Source organism: Pleurodeles waltl, chromosome 9 (assembly GCF_031143425.1).
Source record: "Pleurodeles waltl isolate 20211129_DDA chromosome 9, aPleWal1.hap1.20221129, whole genome shotgun sequence".
Classification (NCBI taxonomy): Eukaryota; Metazoa; Chordata; class Amphibia; order Caudata; family Salamandridae; genus Pleurodeles; species Pleurodeles waltl.
The window spans coordinates 406164726-406183413 of NC_090448.1; the positions used below are offsets into that span (position 1 = coordinate 406164726).

An 18688-nucleotide genomic window follows, 5' to 3' on the forward strand; every position below is an offset into this window, starting at 1 on the left:
TACTGTGCTTTCCTCTCCCATGTTCAGTCCCCATTTCTTTTCGCAGGCTGTGGTCCTGACATTAATAACACCTTTTCTCCTCCCCAGTATGAATCCCCTCCTTCACTTTCCTCCTTATCTCTTCTCTTCCAGTTCCCATCAACACCATTGTCTCGCACCTGATGGTGGCCGAGCCGGACAAGCTCTTCGCCATGCCTGACCCTACGGTGGCCGACAGCTACATGAAGGCAATGAGCACCCTGTGCGACCTGGCTGACCGGGAGATCGTGGTGATCATCAGCTGGGCCAAGAACATCCCAGGTGGGAGCCTCAGCCGCGGGAGCAGCTCTCGCGCCTACCTACACCCTGCGCTTTCTGTGGACTTCTGTGCGCTGCCTACACCGTCAGTCTCAACTCTCTGTCCCTCACAGAAGAATTCTTAGCTGTCCCTTTAACACACATTCCTTTCCACCTCGCTCTCTCCCTTTCTTAACCCTTCCGTCTGGGCTTTTCCGAGCATGGCGCCCCTGTGCTGGCTGCATGTGGATGGGTGGTCTTCTCCAGTGTCTTTGTCCTGCGTGCTCTCCCCTTTCCGCTATTGCATCTCGCTCTGCCATCTGTTGAAGCATAACTTTTTACATTCGCTCGCGCCCTCTATTTTTATTTGCACATTTACCTGTAAGTGTGCGGAGCTAGAAAAGACCAGCCCACGTAAGCTGCTCATGCAGAATGCATTGAACGGACTAAGACGGGGGCATGGCCACGGAGCCAGGAAACTGAGTGTACTCTTAGTCAGGAGATGCAGACATATGACCAAAAATAAGAGAAGCAGGTGCAATGACTACTTTGTCCAGTTACAAGGCGATTGGAACAAATACTTATGATGCCCTCATCTTGAGGAAAACCAGGCCTAGGAAGAAACACCCAAGCTGAGACTCTGGAGAGTCACACACGCTAAGTGTACCACATTTCTCACAAAAAAAAAAATCGCCATTTCGTTTTGTTAAGATATTCTTGAGTGCCTAGGAGATAATACTTGACATCAATTTTGGATGACATCCTTTAGTATTTTTTTTTTTTTAATTGAGTCTGTTTGCTTTAATAAAATACTTTAAAGTGATTCCCTCACATATTTGCTATGTTATGATTGCTCTACAAAGGGGAACATACCAGCTTATGATAACTTCCCGATATTTTTAGCATCCGAGATATAAAAATAGGAGCCAGATGACAACCCCACATACACCGCAAAGGAAAAACCGTGAAGCACTACCTACATATAAGTGGGCGAGCCGCTGAAAGCTCGAGTCACGTTCGAGCCAAATGCCGGGCTCTGGCTTAGTTGAGGTCCTCTCGAGCCCAGGAGGAGCCACGCTTTCTTGTGGCTGCTGCCTCCTGCACCAAGAAACAGAGACAAAGCTTTAGTGACAAACCTTGAATGTAACACAGAAAAGAGAGAAATATATACCCATCTAGTGGCTGCACAGTGTAAAACAAGAAATCCCAACTTCCTTGCTTGACGAAATCGTGTGATTCTAGGCACAAATTGTTTGACCCAAACTCCTTTTTCTTCATTATCACATTTGAGAGCGCCTTCCCATTGGTGTGTTCAGAATGTCCGCTATACAAACCCTTTGTTTTTTGTTTAATCCAGTGCAATGTTGATCTATCTGCAATAACAGCCAACAACACATACATAGGTTACACATGATAGCTGACTTGTCTCTTTGTTCACTAATGGCATTGCTAACAGGGCGAGGAGCAGTAATGCTTTTAAGTTCTTGTGTAAAAATGATCACTTTTAATGAATACTTCTCAGTCTCGGTGCAGCGATAACCTGAAGTACTGAAGGGCATCTGCATGAATAAAGAATACACCTTTTTTCTTTTTTTTTCTTTTCAGTTTGAAGCAACTGCATCACATTTTAACTTGGTTTGTTGCATGACTTACATGCCAAATATTTTCAGGGCCCAGCTCATGCTTTGGCTTAACTCTCCCTGTTAATTTGTTGGCTTGCCCATTTCTAGTTCATAACACTCAAAAATGATAATCATTGCCATAGGTGACACAAGTTAAGCAGAGGAGAGGTAACGGACCATCCGACCACCATGTATGCCATTATCCACGGCTAGAAGGGATGAGCTTTAACACAGTTAAGTCATTAGAGAGCAGCACCACCCCCACCTTTTTCCATTATGGAGCACTAGGTGCAGAGAAAACCCTCAACTAGCAGACTACATTATTCTTATTTACATGGTATGGAACAGAACTTTGCCACTTTCACACCACAAAATCCTTCGGTCGGACAAACCCACAATTGCAGGAAGTAGACTGTCCAAAACCTCCACACTGGCAATGAGTTGCCAAATGTGTTACACAGAAACGCATATCTCAATTTGTTCTTCCTTTCATCATTAATCGGTCCCGATTCTTTCCATAACATTACTTTACTCTCTCCTCCAGATCTCCTTGGATCTGCTCTTCTCTCTTCCATCTCATTAAATGCTTTCTCTCCTTATCTTTGGTCTCTCTCTCTCTCTCTCTGTCTCGGTCTCGTTTCTCCCCCTTCTCCTCTTCTCTATGCCCTTCCCTGGGTGTCTCACCCGTTTTCTCCCTTAGCTATGTTTTCTTTTACTTTCTTCACATGTGCCCTTTCTCTCTCCAACTTGCCCTCTTTGGATGTGTCTGTGCTTTTGAATTTCGTTTTGCGCACTTCCCAAAGAAGCAGGTATTATTTGGCGTACATATTGGGTCAGAACTGGAAGACTGGATTGTAGACTTGGCTAGCAGAGACAGTTTTCATTACAACCTATCTCTGTCTGAAGCCCGTTTGTTTGATTGTATCATGCACTCTGTGTGCTTATAATAAGTATAGATGATGCAGCAGTTTGTACCCTTATGCCTGTCACCCCATCCAACACGCTTTGCTTATTTTCTTCCTCCAGGTTTCTTGTCCCTAGGTGCTAGGCTGCTGCAGCACGAGCAGGGGTTTGAGTATATCAAAACAGGCTCTCGAATTCCAGCCTTAATCAGGAGCCCAGTTTCAGTTGCCTTTGAGTACAACTCACTCAAGAGTTTCAGCCTCTCTGGCAGTCTCTGAAATACTTACCCATTATAAGTGAATACAATCTCAGGGTACAAAGGTCTTATTGCAATAAGGTAAAAAAAAAAAAAAACCTGGTGTAAGACATTGTTGGCTTACCAAGAGCATGCAGAGGTTTAGAGCCTGTCCATTGCTTACCATTGGTTGGCTTGCCTGTCATGCCATTTGGATGCATTTTATTTGATGTTTTTTTAGTCAATCTTGCATTTGTCCCTCCCATGCTGCATAGCCTCTTTACTCATCTTTGATTGGCCAGCTTTTATGCTTCGCCTGGTCACTTAGGGAACTACTTTCTATTTTTATTGAAGCATTCCATGAGTGGGTGTGTTTTCCAACTGTTCTTCATGTATTTTTCTTCCCATTGCTCTCTTCCCATTTGCTTCTCACCCCCCACCCCAGATGCATGTTGCTTTCTCTCACCCTTGTGCTTCTGCCACCCATGCTTCACGGTACTTCCTTTTGCCCTTGTTCTCTCCGTCTTATTGAGTGTCTCTAGCTCGCCTGCCAAATTGCTTCTCTCCCTGCCTACTGTGTTGCTTCACCTCCCTCCCCCCAGCCCCTTCATCCTTTAATTTACTTTTTTTAAATAATGCTTTTGAGCTGCTTTTTTAATACAGCACTTTTGCAGTACTTGTGTTTGTGCGCATGCCTACAAATTGTTGTGATCCCTGCACAATCACTTTTTTAGGTTAGTCAGTTTAGGCAATTTAGTGATTTTAAATCTTATGCCTACATTTGTCTAGTTCTGAACTAATGGCGATTTTAGCCCTTATTTTGTAACACCTATAGGGACTTGGCTACTTGGGACTCCCTCCAAACCATAGCCTACCTTTGTCTACGTTTGTTGGCAGTAAGTCTTACACGACAGTGTGTGACTGTAATAAGTATAGCAGGTGCAGCATTAGCTACCCCCATGCCCCTCACCCCACCCCTCCCAACACACTTTGTTTTTTTTTCCCCTCCAGGTTTCTCATCTCTCTCCCTCTCGGACCAGATGAGCATTCTGCAGAGTGTGTGGATGGAGGTTCTAGTGCTGGGGGTGGCGTATCGGTCACTGCCGTATGAGGACGAGATTGTGTATGCAGAGGACTATGTGATGGACGAGGACTTTTCTCGCACAGCGGGCATGTTGGATCTAAATGGGGCTGTGCTGCAGCTCATCCGCAAGTTCAAGAGCATGAAGCTGGAAAAGGAGGAGTTTGTCATGCTCAAGGCGCTAGCGCTGGCCAACTCAGGTACCTCTCAACTGTCAGCATGAGCATTTAGTACTGTTGAAGCTGCCTTTCAGATTACTGATTCAACTGTCGGAAACCATTCCGGTCCTCATGGTTTATAAATGTCATCCTCTGCTAGAGACCCCAACCTAAATACGTTGCCAGTCATGCAAGCCCTCAAACCCTAAAAGTGATAGTCTTGCTATTACATGCCAATCTACAATGCACATTTACGCATCAAAGTGAGAACATTTCTGTAAATTGCTCTGCGGCTCTAGAGGGCACACACCTTCCATCACTGTGCTGCCCAGCATTGTATCTTCTGCAGTGGCCTATTTTGTGTTGAACTTCCCTCCAAAGTTAAACCAAGAGTCATTTTGTGGTGCATTCTCCACTCCATGATCAGTGCAACTTTATAATTCCTTTTCCTTTTGTAATTCTGAAATCTTCCCTAAAACATTGATTTTTGAGAATTTTTTTTGAGACATGCTTAAATGTGACATTTCAAGAACTGTTTAAATCCTGGTGTCTCTCAGTCTTAAGACAGCGGAGAGTTGGGCACTGGTTTAGGGATCAAACTTTTTACTTTATTAACACTTGCCTTCAAAATGGTACGCAAACTATCAAGGAAATTGTAATTGGGCTTTTTTTGTTTAATGCTAGGTCAGCCTGAGGCACGTTTATTTTCACCTTATTTTTTTTTTTATAAGCTTTGAGAAGTTATGTTGGGTCCTGGAAATGGCAGTAGGGTGACGGGTGGTTTTCCACACCCATGATAGTTATATGTATTCTTTGATACCAGACCTCTTCCCCATATTCTAGTGACTTGAACATGTTATTACTGGAAAAAATTCAGCTTTTGGAGCAGGTTGTGGAGTTGAGGAGAAAATGACCCTGCTAGTCGGAGACTGTGCTAGACATTAGCATTCCCGTCTTAGCTACCTATTAGTCCAGGTTCTGAAATACTCAGCATTTGAACCCCAGGGGATTTGAACCTAAGCATTGGCAAGGTACGTTGCATGATGATATGGTGGTCCTTCTGTTTCTCTTTTCATTTGTTTTAGTCAGTTTATTGGTGCTTAGCTTATAATGACGACAAAATAAAAAAAACAGACTATTTTATAAAATAATTGTTAGCAATAATTATTGCAGAAAACATCTGAGCAAAAGTGAAGCTGTGAACAATATGATTACAGTGCAATTTGCATTTGTGTCCAAAGTGCTACACGTGAGTTATCGTCCTGGAACAACATGAAAATGGCTTCACCAATGCCCTCGAATCTTTCTGTTTCTGTGGGCAAGAGAAGTGGAAGCTTCCAGCATGGAGCGCCAATCAATTCATCACATCCATCCTGCTTTTGGTGGGCTCCTCGGGTAATCTCCAGTGCTTTTGTATAACTCTCTTGACCACTAACTAAAGTTACTTATCTTCGTCAGATCTTTTCCAGTGGAGACTCTATCCAACCACAGATTCCTCACCTTTTGAATATCCCCAGACAAGGCCTGGAACCTGCACCCTCTCCATTGCACCCTTGGCTAAGAGAGCTATAACTTCTTCTTGAAGTATAGACATGAAATCCTCCAGGAAATGTGTTGAGGGTGGTATGTCTATAGGATAGGATAGGAAAGGAAGGGTAGGGAGCAACTTTATTCTACAATCTGGAACACCCATTTATCAGAATTCATCCAGGGATGTAAAAAGTGATCTTACCTCCAACTGGTATATTATGTGTTGCAAAGGTTAAATTAAAGGGTTTTTGCCCCAGCTGCAGAAGGGTGTCTGGGTCTTGGATACAGCGCTGCTATTTGAAACCTGAACTGTGTCCAACAGCTCCCACCTAGTTATCTTTTTCTTTGCAGATAACCCCTTCTAAACCTCTGAAAAGGATACTGTTGCTGGGAAAGCTGGCTTGTTGGTGAAGGGAGGCCCAAAGAATGGACAGTGACAAAACTTTCCTTGAATCTTTCAAGGGGTGAATTCACTTTTGCTCTAAACAGTCTAGATACTGTAAAGAACAAGGGCATCTAAGTAGAAATTCAACAATAGTAAATGCACTGGGGATATAAATATAACCCAGGGAGTGTTAGATTAACATCCTTAAAACATTTAATTTTAGTGGAACCAAAATTGTCGAAACATTGTCGACGAGAGCACTCTGACCGTATATTATATTTGTACAAAAGGAAATTAGGTGCAACGGTGTTAAAATATTTGTCAGATGTCTCTCACTTTAATTTTGCCCAAAATATGTTTTATATCTGTTTACATGTGCCCATGTAAGGATACTTTCCTTACTTTGACAATTTTGGTTCTAATGAAATGTTTCAGGGATATTAATCTATCTGTTCCTGGGTTCTATTTATATCCCCATTGCATTTAATATAATTGAATTTGTGCTTAGGGACCCTTGTCCCTTACAGCATATTACTACCCTAGGTCCATGGTTACCTTTGGGTTTCCCTTGTTCTTTAGAGCCAAATAGTCTAGAACCATCAAAAGGAATGAGTGACTGTTGGACATCATTGGAGGACCCTGTGGACCGAATCCTAGTGCCTAAGCACCACACTGGTTCCAACTGCTCTTCTCAGAGGGTCAGTAGTGTCCAAACCTGACTTTAGTGAACATTTTGCAGCATCCTGTCCATCTGAAACTAAACGCTGTAGAATTTGGCGGACCACATCAGATCACTGTTAAAACATCTGTCACTTTGTCCCATAATGCTTGCGTCTTCCCAGAAGACATAGGGCCAGATGTACCAAAGGGTTTTTCCCATTCTGTGTCAATGGGAAAATGTGTTTGTACATATGGCCCATGATGTATTGACCGACCTGAGGGCAAGGCTAGATTAAAAAACACATCTTTTGGCAAAAGCTCCATTCTTTTTGATTATCAGAAAGGGTGGTAGGGAAAGCATTCAGGTTTGTATAGCTCATAGAATCCTGTTCTACAAGACTTTCCAGTGTAAGATGTTGTAACAAAAAATCCAGATCTTTGGAAGCTGCTCGTGACGTCCTGCCATTTGCTTATTAACTGGAGGGCAAGATCCTTGTGCCCATACATATATCAATAAGAGCCTCAAAGGATGGGAGTAAAGGTTCTTGTGGTGATTTCCTTGAGTTTAATACCTGCACCAGTAGTGTTGTTCTGACCTCCTGAATAGGTAAGACAAGGTCAAGGATCTCTGCTGCCCTTGTAATAACAGTGGCACATGATGAAGTCTTCTTAGCAGCCACTGCAGGATTTGGGGAAGAAAATCCAGTCTCTGGTCAGGTATCCAGACCACTAGTATTATGTAGATCCTTATAAAAACACCCCCTTTTTCACAGGGATTTTACTGGTCATCAAAAACTCTCAAGAATAACCGGGCTCTGATTTGGCAAGGAGTATAGTTCTAGGTGGAATATGTGTCTCAGAATCTGAGGGAACAATTGAATCTTTGACTGGCGAGGATGCTGTCAATTTTGGCACCGATGTTGAAGGCAATTTCGTCAATCGTGTCAACAACTGACGCTGCTCTCAGTGCCATAGGTGTCTTTGGATCCAGACTCAGTATGCTGGGGCCAAACTCTGAACTGGTCTTGGAGTGAGGTGAAGAGTTTAGCTGACGTCAATGACAAAACCGCAGACAGTATCTGGAGGCCCTTTTGGATCCATGCAATGGGAAAGCGCTACAGTGGGATCTGGTGTGGCACCAAAAATGTTGCCAATATGTAACTTAAGGTATTGGAGCTGTTCCGGCGTCGCGGTCTGATCGAAAGGACCCTGACTCTCCTGGAGTGATACAGCTCTTTGGCTTTGAGGTGCTGTGTTCATCATGCAACTCTGAATGGTGAGAGTTGTCACACCTAGGCAACCGTTGTCTGGGCTTTTTTTGTTTTTAATGGCTCTTCTTTGACCTACCTAACTTCATCGAAGATCAGTCATGAGCTTGATCTCAGGAATGCGCTCTTGACTACAACCGGAATCGCTATGCTCCGGACTTTGATTGGGAACAGGGCTTTGAATTTCTCAGCTTCGCAATGGCAAGCTTCGTCTTTGTCATGGATGGCCTTTCGTTTATCTTGACACAGGAAGAAAACCACTACAAGTTGTCAGGAACCAGGACCAAAGACCGATATCGCTAGGATCTGTAACATTTTATCTCCATATTTGCATATTTTTTTAGGGAAAAGTCCAAAACCTGTTGAGTAACAGTTAAAGCTCTCGATCTGCGTTGGTTTGCACGGAAAGAAAGGAACTGACGCCAGCGTGAGCAGGTGGCATATATCTACTGCTCCCAACGTCACATCCGCACAGGATAGAGCAGCACGAGAAAGAACAATGCCACACAACGCCATCTGTTAGCGTGAGGCATAGTTGCTATGCAAAAGTTGCCAAATCCAGTCTGATGCCTGGGGATACTCAAAAGGTGAGGAGTAAGCTGCTACAAGTCTCTAGCAGAAATTCCCATCTTAGGAGCATTGTGTCCCCCTTGCATTGTCAGTCTATTTCATCAGACCTTTTTGCACTCCTTAACAGTTGGAAGCAGGAATTGCTCTACAATTCTTTTCTCCTATTCTCCTGCAATACTCCTTTTCCCCCCAAAGATGAACCCCCAAATTGTAAATGACTAATACGTTTTGTGGGATCCTGATGTCCACCAGATAGTTCAACAGATAATGCTTTCAGGATCGTAAAATTAAGTCAGGCATGAATCCACCAGTGAAGCCAGGGATGCAGGTCTTTTGTCCCGACAGTGGTGACTACTAGGGAACGTCTATTCTCTGTACTTGGTTGCCTAGCTCCAAAAGCGTAAGTCTCCTGTGTTCTGGGTCTGTTGCAGGACAGACTCTTGGTTTAGGGAGACAGTAAACAATCCCATCAGGTTGAAAGACAACTCTTACTTGCCACTGGCCATGTAGAAGTTGATCCACCATGCTTCCATCTTGAACTGCAAGCTTTTTCTTTTCCACCTTGCAATATCTGGTATTTCTCTAGAATAGTGCAGATGAAATTTGACTACAGAAATAAAAAATGTAATTGCAAAATGGAGCCATTTGACATTTTGACGGCCTACTTCATTGTGTATTTGCAACCATGTCTATGGCCTCACCGCCTGCAGACTTTGAATATTGTGTTGTGTATTGTCTGAGCTATTTGAACCCCGGGTATCCAGTGATATTAAATAGTGGCATGAGGTGGCATCCCTCTCTCTTTGTCAACCTCAGTGAGATTCAGAGGCTGGTACAAATATATGTAAAATGCTCTTGCAGCTAAATACACCTTGCACAATTTTAGTGCCTCATGATTACTCATTTAGTAGATGAGACGCAGAAACCCCACACACATCATCAGCAAGATTAGTTTGACTGTGGAGATAGAGCAGAAACAGACAAGCTTTTTGTGCCAGTTTTTCCACTGCAACCAATTAAGAACTGAGCAAAAAATGCTTTTACTCGCATTTTGACTTCACTTAGCCTTTTTGTTGATTGTTGCACCCAACATCTATTGAAACTTTCCAGAAGGGATTGTACTCCCACAATTAGTGCAAGGGGTTAAATGAGCAATAGGATTACTAAAGTGTAATCCTATGGAAATCAGTGGTATTATCATTGTTTTTTTACTTCAGCAAAACCAACAAAAGCCTCAAACTAAAAAATAAAGCTGGAATGTTTTCGGTAGCCCATCTTCATTTAAATAACTGGGATTTTCTATTTGCAAAAGTCTGACTGCCTGATACTATTCTGATGAAACTGTGGAGCGGATTTAGCAACACTACTTTTTGTCTGTGGTGGCTAAACTATTTGGAGGATTCTTTAACCGTCCATGATGCGTTTTTTTTTTTTTAAGACATGATGTTGTTTGAACAAATGAAGACAGTATGGTTCTCCTCCCCCCTCCCCCCTCCCCCCCACCCCCCCCTCTCTTTCGTGGGTCTTGATCACTATTTGGGGCCGCACTAGGAATAGGGCGCATTCCAAAGTGCTCTAAAAGCAGACTGTATGTGGAAGGTCGCTGGACCCTACTGCCCGTCTCACCAGCGACTCCCTTGAAGAGGAAGGAGGCACATTGACTGTGCACCCTCTTTGTGCCACATGGTGTCGTACACGTATTGATGGCCTCTGCATTGTGTGGTTAATATGGTGCAAGCATAAAGGCATATGATTACATCATTTGCATAGAAGCACGTCCTTTCAGAAGTGTGCCGGTGTACATTTAACAGTGGTGCCATCCATATTACAGAAGGGGTCTCACCAAGTGTCCTGAGCCACTTCCATGGTGCCTTGGGGTGCAAAAAGCAGGCGCGCACACTCACTTGGAACTTATGGTGCTTTGCATAAGGCCCTTGGTGTCTACACCACCTCATGATGAGAGAACGTTACACTGAAGACACCCCTTAGATATGTCATTGAAATTTGAACATTATAAATAACTTCAGCTATGCCGATTTATAACCATTTTAGTGTGTAGAGTGCCCAGATTTTAAGTGAGGGAGCAAGTCTTATTTCAGCAGGAAGAGTATTCCATATTTTGGGGGCATTCCATCAGAAGCTACATGCTAGTGGTTTGTGAATCTTGATGTGTTGAAATCAAGCTTAGTTTTGCTTCTTGAGGTCTTATTTATTAGAAGATAACAATATTTTTGAGGAATATAAAGTGGGTGGGGCAGTTAAGGTGGATACACGGGACACGACTGGCTGGCTTGTAAATAAAGCGCTTGTCAGCAGTGGACCTTTCTAGAGAGCTTAGGGCAGGCATGATTCCGTCACAGTGATTAGTAACTTCTAATCCTGTTGGCTCAGATGAGCTACCAGTGTTAATTCTTTAGAATCTTCTGGAAATCTCTCTTTAAGATCTTTTGAGACTCTCAGGGAGGCGGAAGGGAAGTGCAACAGAGTGCTTCAAATTCTAGATGAACCAGTGCTTGTGATGCACGTAAGTAAACTTTAGAATCTTCTGGAATACTCTTGAGAATTTTTTGAGACTCTCGGTGAGGCGGAAGGGAAGCCCAGCAGAGTACCTCTGATTGTAGAAGAAGCAGTGCGTGTTTTGCACGCAAGTAGACTTTTCTTACGAGTTGTAGATGTGAGGGGCTGTGCATCTGTCGTTCACCCCTGATCCTTTCTCTTGCTTCCTTTCAGACTCTGTGCACATCGAGGACGTTGAGGCCGTGCAGAAGCTGCGTGACGTGCTGCACGAGGCGCTCCTAGACTACGAGAGCAGCAAGCACCCCGAGGAGCCGCGGCGCGCGGGCAAGCTGCTTCTCACTCTCCCGCTGCTGCGCCAGACTGCCAGCAAAGTGCTGCACCACTTCTACAGCATCAAGTTGGAAGGCAAGGTTCCCATGCACAAGCTCTTTCTCGAGATGCTGGAGGCCATGATGGATTGATACCAACCTGAGTAAGCCCTGGATATGAGGCTGGCAGGGGTGCCTATGGTAGACCAACTGTAGACTCTGCTACCATGTATGCACCCGAACCATCTCCCCAGTTTAGGCCCTGCTTCATCCCACCTGGAATTCAGCCGAATTTGCCTGAAGCTGGCAAGGAACGTGAGTGGTGTTGGGCTGCTCCAAGAACTGTACAGTGCTCCATGAAGGGAGACAATGAACGCAGAAAGTTGTATTTTTGAGAGGTGGGTGTGCAAGGGAAGGCACCACAACTGCGCCCCACTCTCTTCTAGACTAAGCAGCTCCCTAGTTGATTGGTTCGTGGTAGGTCGGCAAGGGCTGCTGGTACTCTGCAGATGGCAAGATGGCGTATTTTAGTAGTGTACAATTGTGCAATTTGGGTACTGATCTTAATGTGAGATATTTGAGAGGGGTAGACTTCCAGGTTTTTTTTCTATGGTTTTGTAGTCTGGTGAGGGCGAGGCACGGGTGGTACTTTTGAGAGTCACCGATGCAAGACTGTGTGCGCATGGGTATGTGTGCCTGGTGCATTGGTTGGCTTCTAGCGCAGGGAAATGGTAACATGCACATTTGGGGTGAACTTCTCAGTCTCCTCAATAAAAAGCGTTAATGCTGCTTTTAGTTCTGCCTCCTGGTTTAGGGATTCACTGACTCATTGCTATGCCCAGATCGTCCCCGATCGTTGGTGCAGTACAGCCCTCTTTCATGCACACCCTGGTGTGGTGCTAACCCTTGTTCTACCTCCCCGCCATGGAACTGCTGCATCAAAACCAGCCTCACAGAGACACAGCCATTGTCATACTTTGGCTGTCCCATCACTGTCGCTGTTGGAACAGTGGCTGTACCATCCAGTCTTGGACAATGAATGCCTCTGACCACTGTGTCACTTCTGCACATTTGCTAGTGTTCTTCTGCAGGGGCCCACTAATACTACTGGCGTGGTACTTCTGGCTGCCACTGCTCGAATATATTGGCTGGACTTTGGTCGGTGTCGCATTATAGCTGGCCACTAGGTGTCACTGTTGCATCGGTTTGTGTGCGCACTTTCTTCAAAACTTCGCACTTTGTCAGATAGTTAAAGGGCGTTCTCTTTTTGTAGTACACCCGGCCTCCCACCTGCAGGACCTCGGCCATCTCCAATCTGAGACTGGCTTCTCTGTTCCTGAATGTTTCCTCCCTCAAAGGCTTCAGCCGAAGTCCTGCTGCCATTCTCCTTTCTGCCATTGCGGCACACGTTTGTCTGCTCCATCCCAGACCTCAGTAAGTACCATGCTGTGGATACCACTGGTGTCATCCAGCACCTGTATCTGTCTGCTCCCGGCAGAGCTTCTGCCTTTGTCCTGGTGTGGGCGCCCAGTGTGTCTGAGGCGTGTAAGATAACTAGTATAAGCATTGCAGAGATCTGGGTGTAACTTGACAATATCTGAATTACCACAAGAGACCCTTAGGATACACACGCCTGTTATCAAATTTGTAGTCCACAGTTCCACTACAGATATCTGGTGTTGTCAAAGGTGCCCTTCAATCCCACAGGGCACATAAGTAGATCCTTATGTTGCTCTCTCCAAAACTCAAACCCCTCCCTCCGATGCACTCTTTTTTTTGGCCACAATCCTACACCATTTGTTACATTTTTCAACTCTTATTTATCACTCCTCCGCTCCTACGTAATCCAAGAACTCTTTGGATATCGTTAATTTATTAGGGATAACTTTTAAGATTATCATTTATCTCCCTAATAGTTTTTTTTAACATTGAAATAGAACTCGACATCAAGCCTTTCCTAATGCTCCTTGCTATAGTCTCTCTGTGCGTTTCAGACCATTTTCTGGCCCTTCGTGAGGGAAGCGCTGATTGTGTTGGATCAGTCAGATGTCATACTTAGCATTTGTGTTCATTCACTTAGTTTGAGGCTTTCTATTGACCTTCCATCATGGATGATTATTTGATATCATAAATTCGTACATTTATTTAAGGAGTTTTTGGATTACTTGGGAGTGATAAGTAGGAGTTGAAAAACACGACGATTGGTGTAGGCTTTCATCCAAAAAAGGATTCCATTGGAGGGCTGTCTTTTGTTCTAGGAGCACAACAAATGTAACTTGACGATTACAGATTAAAATTCTGGTGGGTCCATATCACTGATTGTGCTAATGTCAATATGAGTTCCCATGAAGGGTGATTGACACCTTTTGCTAGCGCTTAGAAACACAACAATCTTTGTACGCCTGCTATCTTAGCGTACTTATTAGTGTTTACCATTATTGTTCCGGTACTTTACCCTTTGGCATTAGCTGTCATTATTAGACCACTTTGCATCTGCGTAAGACCAGTGGGTGTGATTTCAATAGTCTTCCTCAGCCTTGTTGGTTTTACAGTTGTAGAGAATTCATAAAAGTGCTAATCTCTGTGGCTGACAAAGAGAGGCCCTGCCGCATCCCCAGACATGAGAGCAGCAGGTTATACCTTCCTGCCCCAGTCATTTTAGCACCAAGCTTCAAACCACTACGTGATAAAAGGGCGGCGGACAGGTATGCTGTGTATTCATGTTGAACCGTAGATCTGTCCCCTCTGGCATAAGAACTGGATGCATCTGCTCGTGAGTCAGAATCAAGCATAGGCACATTCTAGCATCCCATGTATTCTAGCTACAGTAGTCTGAAGCCAAAAATAAAACAAACTATGCCCAGTTGTATCCGTGAGCTAACACTGGCTGACAGTGAGGTGATGGCATGTGAAGGGTGGCTTTAGGCGGGAGGTGCAGCGTCATGCCGTTAGATAAGACCCTCTCAAGTTGAAGCGCCGGGAGAAATAATACCCCCTGAGCCCAGCCCATTGTTGCAGTTTCTGAGATGGCCGCCATTTTAAATCAGGGAGCTGATCCCCTTCCTTGGCAGACCTGTCTAATGCATATTCACCAACACTATACATTTGGACAGGAACCTCCCAGTGTTTAAATTAGAAATTTGTACCGTAGATTTTTCCCTCCTAAAACTTAATCTATCTAATGCAAGTTAATACCTGAATTCATTTATCATGATTGTTTTATAATTTCCATCTCTTTTTTACGTATTCTCAAATGTTGGAATGTATGCAGAGTTAGAAGCAATATATTTTAGCAGGATTAAAAGCCCGAGGACCCTAAGAACTGGTTATACATGCCAACACTTGGGCATAGAGACAATCTTTGGCAAAACCAGTATCCGGAATTACTGTGCTAACACAAACAGCATTGGCACATTAGAGCGAAACACAGCAGGAGTTGACGAAGAAGGCTATAGTTGTAGTCTCTCGTGCACTTTAATGCAAGCACTGCAGTGCAGGTGGAAGGATGTACTCGGTCAATAGCGTTACTTAAGAGATGAATACTCCACAGGGCTGAGCCAAGACGTGATTGACTAAGTTTCATGCCAATGGCTGAAGGCTGCTTAGTCGAAAAGGCAATGGTTGAAATTGGAGGACTTAAAGGTCAGTGGGTGTATATTGTTAGGAGTAGGTATGTCTGACAGCTGCCATGTCAAAACTCAGACCTAAAAATCTGAGGAAATTAATTTTCCCATTAACTTCCATTGAGGTTGGAGCTTTGCAAATTGGGTGACAACTAAAAACAAGCCTTTAGAGATTAAAACAATATGGAGTGTTGGCATGTATGCTAATTTGGGACCCTGCTCCTTGTGGTTTATAATCCATGCTACCCCATTGTGATTTTTGCCAGTACTAATACTATCCAAGATATCTTGTGTGTGAGTTCACGCATGTGTGTGATGTTTCAATATGGGCATTATTTTTTATAGTTCTCTGCCAGTCACTGACCAGTCCTGGATCTTTGTCGTGGCTTTCCTTACCATGTTATAAGTTCTTGAGCAATATGTACAGTTGTGTTTGTTCACTGGGTCATGTTCATACGTGGATCTTTCTAAATGTGTGGTTATTGATATAAGAAGGCGGAGGGTTTGGAAGCTGTGCTTGCTTGGCTCGCTGTCCTCTGCAGTACTGTGGAAACACTTCAGACTTTTCAGAAGCCTTACTTGGCTCTTCAAGGAGGACGTGGAGAGTTTTTCACTTTCTGTGTAATGCATTTGTGTTCAGAAAATTCATTTGTAACTGTTCCCTAACTCTAAATCTGATTCTTTCCTGAATTTAGGGATTAGGTGGGGGAACTATCGTAATACTGGCTGCAGTGGCATCCATTTGCAAGAGGCGTTTAATGGTCATCCCTTCTGAATGTGTGTACCAGATGTCATCAGATATGGGGTAGCTTTGTAAGAGTTGTGCCGAATCCTCCATGGTACAGGCATTTAGGAGGTGAAGAGGAGTGATTTTAAGTCCTTCCCATGTCTTGTTAGGAAGTAGAATTGCTCCCTCACTCCAGATCATTAGGGACACTGTCTCTGGTCTTGAACTTTGTAACCAACTATTTTCTGTCAACTCGGTCAATCTAAGTCAGCTAATTGAAACAAAAGAAACTACTAGTAGTAGAGCGTATTATGTTGTAGTAGAAAACGTATAGGGTAGGAAACTGTCTGTCATGGAGAGAAGTGACCACTCTTCCAGGAGGCTTAGTTCCTTAGGGTATCTCATTGCATGTTTTGGGCAGTCCACAAACAATTAAGGGAAATGTTTGTGCTATGTAGATATGGTGTTTTCATTCCTTAAGTAGAGTTCGTAGCTTTCAGATGTAGGTGCACCTGCTTGAATCAAATGGGTCCCCTGAAATTGCAGGTTTCTGGCTTTCACTTTGAAGAGTGCATTTTACTCTTCAGGTTTGTGACTGACGCGGAACGTAGCTCATAATTTTCCTGGTAGAAGTTGCTGTATCTGGCTACCCAGGGTGTTTATTCCTCGTGCGTCCAACAAACTCTTGGGATTCTGTTGCGCTAAAACCACCCAGTGGTGTGTGAACATCGCTGAGTGACACTGCAGTGTGCCGTTCGAGACAAACTTACAATAGAAGCTGATTAAAGGCACACTAGACGATTTCTCAAATTTAAAAAATGCTCTTGCTCCCCGGGTTTACAGTTAATGAAATAATGTACCTTTAGGTTCATTGGCCCTCTATTTCTAACTTTTGGCAAATGCTGACACCTTGTGGCAATCCACGAAACTTCTTTGTAAACTCTTGGTGGGGAGTACTGAACGCGAGCTTCCTAACCTGATAGACAGAAAAAGCATTTGCAGACTGTACTACACACGCTGCCAGCCCCATTCGGTGGTATGGTGTTTTTAATCAGTTCAATAGTTAAAAGCATATGGGTAGCAGGTGTACCGCCTATGTACTCTCCCCACACATCTCCATTCCTTGTATTTTCCTGCACGGTGCTGTATTGCCTGCTTAAAGCTCACTCATCATGCTTCATTTTCGACCCAGAACTCGCTACTTTGGATGGTTTTAAAGTCATCTGACAGCATATGGTCACTCTACTTTTTGTTGAGTGTACGTCTTCCATATCACTACGGTTAGCAGCGGTTTTTTTTTTTTTTTTTTTTTTTTTAACACACAAGTGTCTTCGTGTGCAGACCTGAACAAGTAGTGGTCTCTTTAAGCCATATGACATGACTGTGGTACGAAGTCTGAAGGGCCAGCCTACAAGTGGGCAGAAACCTTTGGCTACGATTAGTATACAGGGAGTGCAGAATTATTAGGCAAGTTGTATTTTTGAGGATTAATTTTATTATTGAACAACAACCATGTTCTCAATTAACCCAAAAAACTCATTAATATCAAAGCTGAATATTTTTGGAAGTAGTTTTTAGTTTGTTTTTAGTTTTAGCTATGTTAGGGGGATATCTGTGTGTGCAGGTGACTATTACTGTGCATAATTATTAGGCAACTTAACAAAAAACAAATGTATACCCATTTCAATTAATTATTACCAGTGAAACCAATATAACATCTCAACATTCACAAATATACATTTCTGACATTCAAAAACAAAACAAAAACAAATCAGTGACCAATATAGCCACCTTCCTTTGCAAGGACACTCAAAAGCCTGCCATCCATGGATTCTGTCAGTGTTTTGATCTGTTCACCATCAACATTGCGTGCAGCAGCAACCACAGCCTCCCAGACACTGTTCAGAGAGGTGTACTGTTTTCCCTCCTTGTAAATCTCACATTTGATGATGGACCACAGGTTCTCAATGGGGTTCAGATCAGGTGAACAAGGAGGCCATGTCATTAGATTTCCTTCTTTTATACCCTTTCTTGCCAGCCACGCTGTGGAGTACTTGGACGCGTGTGATGGAGCATTGTCCTGCATGAAAATCATGTTTTTCTTGAAGGATGCAGACTTCTTCCTGTACCACTGCTTGAAGAAGGTGTCTTCCAGGAACTGGCAGTAGGACTGGGAGTTGAGCTTGACTCCATCCTCAACCTGAAAAGGCCCCACAAGCTCATCTTTGATGATACCAGCCCAAACCAGTACTCCACCTCCACCTTGCTGGCGTCTGAGTCGGACTGGATCTCTCTGCCCTTTACCAATCCAGCCACGGGCCCATCCATCTGGCCCATCAAGACTCACTCTCATTTCATCAGTCCATAAAACCTTAGAAAAATCAGTCTTGAGATATTTCTTGGCCCAGTCTTGACGTTTCAGCTTGTGTGTCTTGTTCAGTGGTGGTCGTCTTTCAGCCTTTCTTACCTTGGCCATGTCTCTGAGTATTGCACACCTTGTGCTTTTGGGCACTCCAGTGATGTTGCAGCTCTGAAATATGGCCAAACTGGTGGCAAGTGGCATCGTGGCAGCTGCACGCTTGACTTTTCTCAGTTCATGGGCAGTTATTTGGCGCCTTGGTTTTTCCACACGCTTCTTGCGACCCTGTTGACTATTTTGAATGAAACGCATGATTGTTTGATGATCACGCTTCAGAAGCTTTGCAATTTTAAGAGTGCTGCATCCCTCTGCAAGATATCTCACTATTTTTGACTTTTTTGAGCCTGTCAAGTCCTTCTTTTGACCCATTTTGCCAAAGGATAGGAAGTTGCCTAATAATTATGCA

The 18688-nt window shown here is 43.8% G+C and overlaps 1 protein-coding gene across 3 annotated transcripts in view; it reads left to right on the forward strand.

Moving 5' to 3' along the window:
- The window catches only part of LOC138259407 (estrogen-related receptor gamma-like), a 58220-nt gene extending 43157 nt beyond the window's left edge, over positions 1 to 15063 (forward strand). For all 3 annotated transcript variants that reach the window (XM_069207152.1, XM_069207153.1, XM_069207154.1), the window contains 3 exons: positions 133 to 300; positions 4048 to 4317; positions 11419 to 15063. In XM_069207152.1, the coding sequence (XP_069063253.1) occupies positions 133 to 300; positions 4048 to 4317; positions 11419 to 11666 (686 nt within the window). In that variant the 3' untranslated portion in view covers positions 11667 to 15063. The remainder of the gene's footprint in view (positions 1 to 132; positions 301 to 4047; positions 4318 to 11418) is intronic.
- The last annotated feature ends 3625 nt before the right edge of the window (positions 15064 to 18688 follow it).